General features: G+C 39.6%; 1 protein-coding gene across 5 annotated transcripts in view; it reads left to right on the forward strand.

Annotated features, from left to right (window-relative positions):
- Positions 1–12,729, forward strand: part of ST18 (ST18 C2H2C-type zinc finger transcription factor) — a 210,537-nt gene that overhangs the window by 135,085 nt on the left and 62,723 nt on the right. For all 5 annotated transcript variants that reach the window (XR_013234132.1, XM_077352426.1, XM_077352429.1 and 2 more), the window contains one exon: positions 7,555–7,733. Coding sequence is in view for 4 of the 5 variants with exons in the window: in XM_077352426.1 (XP_077208541.1) it covers positions 7,555–7,733 (179 nt within the window). In the remaining variant the exon portion in view is untranslated. The remainder of the gene's footprint in view (positions 1–7,554; positions 7,734–12,729) is intronic.

Below are 12,729 nucleotides of genomic sequence, written 5' to 3' on the forward strand. Positions count from 1 at the left end.
TCTGGTTCAAATATGAATTTTGCTGTCTTGTTATTTTTTCTTAATATGCAGTGGTCCTACCCCCTCTCTAAATTATCCTCTGATTCAGGATAGTAAATGAAATTGGTATATTTTCTTCCAAGTGCTTCCTGGCCAAATTTTTTGGGCTGGAAAGTGCTGGAAACTTCATTTGCTGTTCATTAATTTATTTGTAAAATTTATCTGCCCCCTTTCCAGGCAGCTAACAAAGTAAAAAACAACAACACAGTAAAACCAACAAGAATGATCAGCCACAACTAGGGACATAAAAAAGCATAAAATACCATTCTGAAACCTGAAATGATATTCCAAAAGAGTCAAAGCAGACCATAAGAAGAAGAAGAGTTGGATAGGTTTAAAAGATAGACTCCCTTTAATTAAAAGCTCATGTTAGATTAATTGTTTTGGCTGATGTCTAAAGGATAGTAAAGTACCAATAAGAATCAGGGAAGCATCAAGAGGAATGACATTCCCAAGGCAAGATGCCACCAGTGAATAAATCTTTCTTCCAGTCATGACTCTCTTCACTTCTGAAGACAGGGAAACTGAGTCCAGGGATTGTGAAAAGCAGCTTAACTAACAGGCTGGATAGCAGTGCAGTGACCCTAACCCAAATTTGGTCCTTAAAAGTAAGAACTAGTTCTCTGAATTGAGTGCAGAAAAGATGGGCAACAAGTGACAACGATAGTTTATGCAGTTCCAAACAATGACTAGTAGAGGAGCATCTAGGTCTTAAACCTTGTAGCATAAAAAAAGGGGGAATCAAGTGGATGTTCAATTGGACGTGAGGAAAGTTTGCAAGCATCTTTGTGTTCTCAATAACAGCATGATGAGTGCACCTGAGGTTGGGCTTAGAATCAGGACAATTTTACTTGAGTCAATTTGTGACCAGTCCTTTAAAAGTCTATATTGCTTCAGCTGTATGAGCTTACCCTGAATGCTGTGACTGAGTGGACTTACCTTTCACTACTCCCTCCCCTAAATACCTCAACCACACTGACTAATAAAAGTAACTAGTCAATACATATTTGTCTTCCAGATATATAACATTATGAATTTGAGACTGTGAGTTTTGACGTCTTTGAACAGAAAGATGATGTCTTTCTCAACATTCCAGTAAACATTTTCTGGGCCCTCTTTGTCACATCCTGGTCCACATTTAGAAGTACAGCTCAGAGCACTACAAGTGCCAACTGACACTGTTTAACTAGCTGTTTTATAGATAGTGCCTAAGAGCAAGCTGTCTAGTTAATTTGATCTTCTGCACTTATGACTTGTCCACATGTAACCATGCCCAATATAGTGGACTCTTAAGACAGATGAACCTTACAAACTTGTGTGTGATGGTAGATGAACGTTAAGATCAAACTATAGCAATAAGCAATTGAGAGGCATCCATTTCTACGAAGGACCGTTTTGTCAATATCCTTCCCTGGGTATATGTGGGGGGTGGGGGATTCAGTGAAGTCTTGGTACTACTTTGTCCAGTGCCTCCATGTTCCTTGACCCATGGATTTCACAGTAATATTGCTAGGAACTCTGGTTGAAATCCGAGACAATATCTAGCAGCCATGGTCCATTGGCCAACTGTAGATATAGTGGCTTCTTGTATATGTCATGCATTAACTATACTTTTCCTTAAGCACATTTATGTGGCTTTAAAAGGGTTGCGGCCTCATATCCCAGTCAGTTTGGTGCACTGGATCAATGTCACAATATTCTCTTTCTGTTTCTATGTAGTCATGCTGCGTGATATAGCACTGGGAAAGAAACTAGACAATTCCATCCTAATTTTTTGTTAATTTGTTAGCACAGCAAATCTTTGCATCTTTAATCCTTATCTTTTATCTCTGTGGGCTTCACTGCAGCATCCAGACCAGAACAACAACAACAAAAATATGATGTGGTCTAACGGTGTATTTTAACTACTTTCCCGTCAGAAGTCTGTTCAAAACTAATACTGAAACACTGAGTTGTATTCTCTCCTAATTCATAAAAAAAATCTTCTCCCTTTTTATGAGTCTCAGATTACCCAATAACCTTGACAGCTGAACCAGTGTTCCATGACAACAAGCAGACCATTGATAAATAGCAACAAAACTATTAGCAGTTGAATTTATGAGATGGGTAATAGAGGAGCTAAATTATAGGCTTACTGTTTGGCAAACTACAGCTTGGCAAATATGTCTGCATGTATCTCAGTGAGGAGGAAAGAAACTTTTCAAACATCCTGATTCCTTATTTATTTTAACGATATCTGACTTTTTACCAAGTCCTCAAAACAGTAGGAATGTATAGTTTGATGGCAAACAAAACCCAAATCAAATACATAATGTCGTTATCATAACTAACTCAGATCAGTTTCTCCAAACTCGTAAGTCACGGAAAATTGGTATACGTAAGCTTTTTTTCACTGTGGCGATACCCTATGGTCTCAACACAATTGTTTCCCAAAATCTCCTAATATGGCTTCAATCAGGAACTGGAGCAAAAAAGTTCTCAGCTCTATCTGGCAACTCTAAACCAGCATTACTGCACACATGTGCCAATTTAAAGTGAGCCATGGAAAAGGTACCTCTATAAGTGTAACCATACCAGCCTGTGATTAATGAGCCTTCATAAGGCCTGCCTGGTTGGCCCACCCTCTCTCATTGTGCGCTGGCATCCTATTCTTCCATGAGATGGAGTTACAACTGCCACTCTCCACTGTGGAATAGTATTAAGTAGAAAATCATTACAATGGGCAACTATTTGATCAGCATGGTTGAATGACAGAGAACACAGGAGAAGAGGTACGTGGATTATAGACATGTTCAAGAAACATTCTATATCAACGGTAGTCAAACTGCGGCCCTCCAGATATTCATGGACTACAATTCCCATGATCTTCTGCCAGCATTTGCTACCAGGGGCTCATGGGAATTGTAGTCCATGGACATCTGGCGGACCGCAGTTTGACTACCCCTGCTCTATATTAACTGTATTTTGCACTGTACTAACAATCAATTTTAATAGTAAATTACAGTGTATTTATTTATGTATTTTAAGCATATATGTGCTACCTCCTCAGAGGTGCTCAGAACATAAAACAAGATTGTTACCCAACTGGACCCAGAGAAGTGCAACTTAGTTTTAAAAGGGCTCCAGAAAGGAATAATGTGACACCTTTGTAAGCTCGTTATACCAGGCTGGATCCCAGTTGAGACACTCCTGAATACAATTACAAAGAAAGAGAGTCAGAGAGAATTATTGTAAGCATAACCAAATAGCTTTATTGTATATTAAATAAAATAAAAAGAATAACCATGTAAATATGCTATACTGGGCAACTGAGAGCTTATTCCCTAAGCAATCACACATGCACACACATGCACCAACAAAAGGTTGGAAGGAAGAAATTGAGTTTTTCTAGGGAAGGGGCATACAACCTGAAATCTTGAACTCTTGGTCTGAAGAGGTTCAGGGGCAAATGCAACTGAGATCCAAGAAGCAGAGCAAGGAGAAAGAAAGGGCTTGCAACACAGTTGCAGGGGTATTCAAGTAGAGGGATAACCTGGCACAATTTCAATTGAGTTGAGATTGTCTTTTTATGGGCAAAGGTTCAAAAGCTAGACATGGGAACCCACTTTCCCAGGAATATGATTGGTCCGAGATATGAACCTTGAATTAACCTGAGAAATGTTATTGTAACTGCTGCCAAGATCTGATAGGCAGATTAGTAAGGAAATACCTGACATTCCAAGGTGCAGTGATCACTGAATGATTTTAGCATATTGGCAAAGAATTGTGAGTGAATGATCGATTAAATATCCTGCCAATGACCCATCCTGGGTTAAACAGATGTTAGCTGACTTTATTAATGGCTGGATTGAATCAGTGCTACTTAAGGGTTGTATAACAGTTTATAGTTGGAAATGGTTCAAATTGCCTTGATGAAATATGCTATGGATCAAGGGATGATTGTTATTAGGTATACCCTAGATCTTAGAATTTGAAAAGGTTTTTGTTTTTGAGAATTATGTCACTTGAGCTGGGAAAGATTGCATTACATTTATCAGTAAATCTTATGAAATCCAAACTGACTGCTCACCCACTACCGGATTGGCCCTCCCTGGGGGTATGCCACCAATAGAGACAGAGCATTTTGCCGATTAGGGCCAAATCAGTTAAAAATTGCACTCTACCAATGAGGGCTAATTAGCTAAAATCGCATGCAGATAAGTCACTCCCGACCTGATTGCCCCCACCCCCAGAAAATTCGCCCAATAGGAGATGGCCCTTAGCCAGGAATGGTCTGCCCTGGTAGTTTAGTTTGAATCAGGAGGAAGTTCTCAGCCAGGAAAGGCTAGTAAGGGATCAGCTTTCAGCCTCCAACTTCATGCCAGTTTCAGAAGTTTGCTGAGTGGAAGAGGAGCCAGGCTCAGAGCATGCTGTGCTGCCAGTAAGTTTCCCTGACCACCTGGCCTCTTTCAGCTCAGAGGAAATGGTGGTAGAGGGAGCAAGCAGCATTCTGGGAAACCCTCTGCACGCCTTCTGGAGGGGGGGAGGCGTGAGGCCCAGAAATGGCCCTCTGTTAGCCCTATGGGACCAAGGGTGTCCAGGAAAGGCCTCTACCCTAGGAATGTTTACTCATAAGAAATTCATGTTCCCTGCCCTGGGAATGTTTACTCATGAATAAGTCATGATCCTCAGTTAGCTCCAATCATGAGGGAGCTCTCAACCAGGAAAACCTAATAAGGAATCTGCTCTCTGCCTCCAACTTTCTGCCTGTTTCAGAAGGTTGCTGGGTGGAGGAGGAGACAGCCTCAGAGCATGCCCTACTGCCAGTAAGTTGTCCTGCCCTCTTGGCCTCTTTAAACTCAGAGGACATGCAGAGGGGGGGAAGCAAGCTGCCTCCTTGCTTGTTTTGCTTGTTTTCTGGAGGTTAAACCTTTAGAAAGCCTGGAAACAGTCCCCTGCCAGCCCTCTGGGACCCAGGACAGCCAGGAATATCTCTGTCTTGGGAATATTTAATCATGAGTAAGTCATGTGAGGTTTGCAATTTGCAATTTGCAATCTGAGAAGGGAGGAATGCAACAGGGGTAACCACCACAGGCAATAGCAGCAGGGGAAATAATGCTGATGTGGGTGGGACTGGGAATGGATACCACCTTTCCAAGACCATCCCAACAAAGCAAATTTGACACCAATGTCATAGAAGATGGGGAAACTGTAGATGGGGCACAGAAGCACCATGAGCCGTGGGAAAATGTGGAGGGAGGAGACACTGTTTATCACTAGCACCTTCCCCATAGAAGAAGACTTGATTTTTATACCCTGCTTATCACTACCCAAAGGAGTCTCAGAGTGGCTTAAAATAGCCTTCCCTTCCTCTCTCCACAACTGACAACCTGTGAGGTAGGTGAAGCTGAGAGAACTCTGAAAGAAACTATTACATTTATTACTAAAAGGTTTGGTTTTGATTGAATATCTGAATTTAGGAACATTGAAATCTTGTGTCAAATGCAAATCAATTACATGACTCCAGTACTTCCATCTTGCATACATCCAATGTCATTTATTTCTTTACAGTCCACTCTCGTAAGGCAGATGGACATGCCAATCCATTGCCTTCTAAACAAAAAATTATAAGGTGAAATGTGCTGAGTTGACTGTCTCTGAAGTTGATGGCTAGTTGATGTCTGTGAAGTTAGGAAATAACACTTTATAGGAGACATGTAGACAAATGTTAGGTCACGTTACATTATTATTGCAAAATTAGATCTTCATGGAACTTTTTACCAATATTCCCATCCCATGATGTTTTGCTATAATTCTTTATTTACTAAAGAAGTGATTACCAGATGATAGTGTTTAGTTTGCTGTAAACAAATTCAGTACAAATTACAATGAATCTATATAGAGCTATTGAAAAGTATCCATTATAATGCCTTCTGTTATCGTGCAGTATTGCATTGAATTGAAAGAGGTTTCCATTTAAGATGCATGTTGGCTGCAATGTAACTTTTGCAGCAGTGCAGATCTTCACATTTGTTTCTGTGTCCTTCATATTTGTAGTGATCGTTTGCCAAAAAGATGCCTTACGAAACACGTTTTGTTAAAAGCAAAAAAGCTTGTTAGCCATGTGCTATCATCCAAAACAATCAAAACCAAAGCCAATTTAGTACACATAAGTTACCTTGGAAGGATTAATTTCTGCCATTGAGCCTCATAATATGTGTAACCAACAAGGAGCTGTCTGGAGACAGGGATTTTTGCAAATCTTTCAGCTAGATCAATGAGCTAAATGCAAAAATTAGCAACCAGGGGTGTGATGCTCCCTGGAGGAGCTGAAGTCCAGCAACCAGTGAGTGGATTACAATGATCCATAAACTGATCCAGTTTTTCATCTGTGACTGATATAAATATAAATGCTATTATTCATATGGCATAACTGTAAGAGAACCATAAGCAATGATATAAATAGGGTGAAAGTGTAGTATTTTACAAGCAGGTGATAACCGCTAAAAGTTACTGCTCAGATTATCAGACATTCCCATCTTAACAGTATTACCTCACTGTAAGTAGATTCATAAAGCTTGCAAATGAGATGGTATTCATTCCCATTTGACTAAGGTGCCCAGTTGGCATAATGTGGTGCAGGACATTTCTGCATTGGTGTATCTTTGGTTGCAAAGACACTGCCCATGCTGGCCTCACTATGATTCCTTTCTAAACTAACCAACTCAGTTTGGTGGGCCTCTGGAGAGTGGCTACATTGAAATATCCTATACAACCTCAACTGAGCCCTCTACCAGAATTTCCTGTGTTTATAAAATCAATTTGCTAACACACCTAAATGACTCCTCCCAAAATATTCTAGGGAGGAGGCTGCTAGTCATCTGAAGAAAACCTGGCCCACCATGTCATGTCTTGCGGACTGCAGGAATGTTTTTTGTTCAACCACTCTTACTATGGTTGCATGAAAATATTATAACCAAATGTGGTTGTATGGAAGTATGGAAATATTATAACCAAAAATATAATAACCCCAAACATTATGTCTGGGACATTAATCATAACAGTCCCTCAGGACAGTTATGCATAAAACTCCTTCCATTTATTCATAAAGATGGGAAATAGAAACAAGGTGCTTCAACTAATATTCTCCAACCATACACATCTGAACAAAACAGACAAACTTGACATATGTAACTGTATAATTTTCACATTAGCTCTTTTAGGGATTACCAATCCACTGTAAATCTTTTCTTATCCCTTCTTGGATAGATATAGCCTTGTCCAGAACAGAGTTTAGATTAACATATGTTTACTCAGGATTAAGGATTATCTGAATCTTAAAAAAAACTCAGACTTTTCATAACAGTGAAAGAAAAACCAAGTTATGTCTTGCTCTTTAGATCTACACACACACAAAAGACTCAACTGTCTGATTATATTAGCTCCAGTTTTTCCTCTTCTTGAAAGTACGATATAAGTCATTCTAACATTTAATTTTCATTCTCTTCCCTTGTTGATACTTTTGTATAAATGCAGTGCCTATAAAAGTTCCATGGCTAAGAAGAGAAAAGCTGAAGAGCAGATTTTGGGAGTTCCAGTCAACAAACGAAAGTCTCTATTAATGAAACCTCGTCACTACAGCCCCAGTGTGGAAGGCAAAGGGGAAAAAGAAGACAGTATAGAACTGCAAGATGACAACAGACTCATCAAAGCAGGTATGTCAAAGATAATTGGCTTGCCCAGTCATCTAAATGGAATTTGTTCAATATACGTCATAGTGATATGGTCTTGTGTAAAAATTCTGTTTGTTGAAGTTGAGAAATAAATACAACAATGTGAATTCAAGCATTTCATACACCATCCCTTTCTGAGTTCAGCAGATGGATCAAGAAAAAGTGCCCTGTAGGTTGGCCACTGCTTATTGAGAAGGTTAAGTATAATAACAAATCAAGTCAAACTGAAACAGGTTTTCTTCTGAATTCTTCCTTTCTAGGTTTTGCATTTCTGACTTACCTATTCTCAAAAGAATCATGATTGTCTTCTCCTCCATTTTATCCTCACAACAACTTGGTGAGGTTGGTTAGTCTGAGACACAATAGCTTTATTGGCTGGATCAGTGCTGAATGGGAATGTGGACCCACCTCTCCACTATCTTAATCAAGCCCCTACACCACACTATCTAGTGTATGGGTGGATAAGTAAAACATCCTTGATATATAAAAGTCCTTTTATCCCAGGTAAATGAAAGGGCCAGAAAGTCTTTCTTTATTACAGATTGCCACTTTGATGGCTTAACTAGACAAGACATTGTAAGATCTAGATGAGGGGGTGGAGGGACTACTCATCAAGTTTGCAGATGACACCAAATTGGGAGGACTGGCAAATACTCCGGAAGATAAAGACAGAGTTCAACGAGATCTGAACACAATGGAAAAATGGGCAAATGAGAACAAGATGCAATTTAATAAAGATAAGTGTAAAGTTCTGCATCTGGGTCAGAAAAATGAAAAGCATGCCTACTGGATGGGGGATACGCTTCTAGGTAGCACTGTGTGTGAACGAGACCTTGGGGTACTTGTGGATTGTAAACTAAACATGAGCAGGCAGTGTGATGCAGCGGTAAAAAAGGCAAATGCCATTTTGGGCTGTATCAACAGAGGCATCACATCAAAATCACAAGATGTCATAGTCCCATTGTATACGGCACTGGTCAGACCACACCTGGAGTACTGTGTGCAGTTCTGGAGGCCTCACTTCAAGAAGGACGTAGATAAAATTGAAAGGGTACAGAGGAGAGCGATGAAGATGATCTGGGGCCAAGGAACCAAGCCCTATGAAGATAGGTTGAGGGACTTGGGAATGTTCAGCCTGGAGAAAAGGAGGTTGAGAGGGGACATGATAGCCCTCTTTAAGTATTTGAAAGGTTGTCACTTGGAGGAGGGCAGGATGCTGTTTCTGCTGGCTGCAGAGGAGAGGACACGCAGTAATGGGTTTAAACTTCAACGATATAGGCTAGATATCAGGAAAAAGCAGTGGAATAGGCTGCCTAAGGAGGTGGTGAGCTCCCCCTCACTGGAAGTCTTCAAGCAAAGGTTGGATACACACTTTTCTTGGATGCTTTAGGATGCTTAGGGCTAATCCTGCGTTGAGCAGGGGGTTGGACCAGATGGCCTGTATGGCCCCTTCCAACTCTATGATTCTATGATTCTATGATATGATATGATATGAAGATTTGTGGGGAGGGGGGTTAAGTATATTTCAGCTATGTTTATAGCAGAACATATTGATATGGCATTGAATTGAGACTCATATAATCATGGATGTGTTCATGCTGAGCCATGTTCTCAGGCTACCAGTGTTACTATCACGAATGTCTCACTGCTTTATGGCATGATGTGGAGAAGAAAAACAAGGACAAAGCAATCATATTCCATTCCCTAGCTTTCTGAGGGGCTGTTTTATCTCAAGGCTGTAGTAATCACTTTCTGAGTATCCTGAATCCAGTTTTATTAGAGAGAAACACGAATACCTCTACCAAATGTGTGGGCTGTTTGCCCCCTGATGAGATTACCAAAATATAACAGAGCTTCCCTGTGCTAGCAAACTGGGTTTCATCCATAAGCACGTTACCTTAAATTAAAATAATGAATAAACCTATTTCCATTTAACTGAAAGACCTACGTCTAGCAAATGAAAAAAATATGCTATTTTTTGGACTATATTCACTCTGGTCAAGAGACTGCAAAGAGACCAGATGCAAGCACTGACTTACTCACAGTGTGTAACACAGCTGCTAACAATCTGGAACTTATGTACTTGAATCACTTGAAAACCTTGCAAATTTTTGCTCGCAGCCGACTCAAGAAAAGTAATCCATGATGGTGCAACTTCTAAAAATATAGTTGCATGGGAGCTATCAACCCAAACAACAATAACAACAGCAAGGCAATACTCACCATAAATAGTTCAAAAGGCCATTTTTTTGGTGTGGGTCCAGTTTCCTGAAGGAAAAATGTAAGAATTAATAAATGTTTTCTTTTAATGTATAACAAACAGTTGAACCAGACAATTATGTAAACTGGAAATGACCCAAAATGCTAACAGTTTGGCAGCCATAAAGTGAAATGCATTGTGGTGGCACATGTGCATTTGTGTCCTCCTCCTCCCTTGCACAATAATCTGCACTTAATAGGAATATTTTAAACTATGTAACTAAGCAACAGAGGTAATTGTTGCTTTCTAGAGCTTTTGTTAGGCACTCCACCATAGCCCAAATATGCATAATTAGGTATAATGTCTATAAATCATTATTGTACACATGTGGGTAGTTAAGTGGATTGAGAGAATAGTTCAATGAATTGGACATATTCGCCGAAAATGCTTTTTATTTGTTTTCGGTAGTTGATAATACTTTGAAATTATCATAACCCTTTACACTTTCTCTTAATAGCTCACTGTGCTTGAGAGAAAACTTCATTTGCATTTTTAGACAATATTTAATTTATTATTTAAACCTGAAGTTGGTCTGACATAGATTTTTGCAAAGGATCCGAAAATCTTCTCTTTTATTTTGAGCTTGTTTATCTCATTCTTTTCCTCTAGGAAGTAAAATGTGGAACGTTCCAGTTTATGTTGAATACAACCCAACAAAAGAATGCACCCTATAATCAGCATTATTGAAGGGGCCAGTGTTGTGGCTAAATTCTTCCCTTCGTCCAAAAATGCTTTTAGTTACTATGGTAATATTTACTTGATCCTGGCAGACCAGTGTTGATTTTAGGGAGATAATTACCAGAAAAGAAGATGATGGAGATGTATTTTTGAGTGTCCTTGTCAGAAAATAAAATGTTTAGGAAAAAATTAAATGAGACACAAAAGGGTTTATTGTCTTTCAGCATTTGACACCCTTTCCTGTCGCCTTTACTACCTTCTGTTTCCTGCTGTGATTTGAAAAAAAAAGCAGAATGTTTCTTGTGTTGCAAAAGGCAATGTCTGGTATACAAAGAACAGAAGACTCTGCAGGGGGCAGCAAGAAGACAATTAGATAGGATAGTGAGGTCAGCACCTTCTCTCCGGTTAAGTGTCATTCCTTGTCTGTCTCCAGATTGGTACTCTTAGGGCAATTTTCCTCTTATTTTTGGAAGTGCCACATCCAGTCTTGCACTAGAGGTATAGTTAGAAGCCTATCTCTGTCTTTTTTTTCTTTCTTATCAAGTATGTTAATTCCTAAATAAACCTTTATCTACTCTTTAATCAGGTTGTGCACCATTGCTAATTACTTTGCCAACATTTTAAACACAAGATACACATCTTTCCCAGTCCTTTACGAGATCTATCTATGGACATGCAAATGCACACACACAGAGAAACAGAAATCTGTTTTTACACTTGTAGTGTGATGTATTCTTTGGTTTGTCACTGCTCTGGCTATTTGGAACTTGCTATATAGTCTTCATAATTCAGATATTTCATTAAACTAAGAATGACTGAAAGTTTCCATTTTACAACATTTCTATAGAATGCTAATACTTACTATTGATAAAACACTATCAGTTTTCAAAACATATAAACAATCAGTTTTCAAAACATATAAACATATAAATTTCAATAGTTTTATAAGGTAGACTGTTAATACCATCATATATTGAAACATGAGGGTGGCCATGCTGATGCTAAGTAATTTCAGGTTGCCTCTGGACCAGATGAGACTTGAAGCACTCTTGACTACAACAAAGGGAAATGGCAAAGGTCTCAGGTTACCATTTTTCATTCATCTGTTACTGATGGAAACTTGAATGTTTGATGAACCAGCTATGACCCCTAGCCACATATCCATGCTTGGGGAATGGTTTGAAAGGGCTTTAGAAATGTTGACTGTGCTGTGGACTGAAGCTTCCAGTTTGTTTTCACTGCAAAGGAATCAACACACAAGTCCTTCCCTCTTGCTACTGATTGGACTCCTGGGAGGTCAGAAAAAGAACCCAAGCATCTGTCATCCCTTGCTCCCCAGGAGTGCCAAAAACAAAATGATCAACCACCAACTACCAACAATGACTTTGAGAGCATCTCCTGCCACTTGGAGTCCTATGTCTTGCATGGTATACCTGTATTGCTATTTAGAGGCCCTGTTGAGTTCCTGTGCTTGCTCTTCTACAAGCAAGGTTGGGGACAAAGGCTTGCAACTTTGAAGTTTAGTGTTATCATGCTCCAGAGTTGGTGAGCGCGAGTGCTCTGTGCTCCACCCCCCTCCATTCTTTCAGCTGTCATTCTGCAGCAGGGCTTTTGCCCATGGACAGAGATCTGTCACAGTAATTCAAACACTAGGGTGGCTACTTTGGTGCAGGGTGTTTCTCCACAGTCACAATTTAAAATGCTTCTTTAAACCAACAAAGTCCTAAGATATCTAAGGGACAGCTTCCGTCAACATAAACCTGAGATAATTTTCTGAGGACTTTCTCTTGCTGCCCTTGTTTTGAGGCTTTTGGTCATAGCCCGGCTTAGAATTCATGCCTAAGTGATATTTCCATTGCAGCACTGTCCATCCTAGCTTTTTATAGTCATTCATTGTATTATTGTCCGTGTGTTTAATGTCAATGTGATGTGGAAGTTAGAGAAGTAGGATCTGGGAGACCCAGGTTCGAATCCCCACTCTGCCATGAAAACTTACTGGGTGACCTTGAGTCAGTAACATAGAATCATAAAATCATAGAG

The sequence above is a fragment of the Paroedura picta genome, chromosome 9, assembly GCF_049243985.1.
Source record: "Paroedura picta isolate Pp20150507F chromosome 9, Ppicta_v3.0, whole genome shotgun sequence".
Taxonomy (NCBI): domain Eukaryota; kingdom Metazoa; phylum Chordata; class Lepidosauria; order Squamata; family Gekkonidae; genus Paroedura; species Paroedura picta.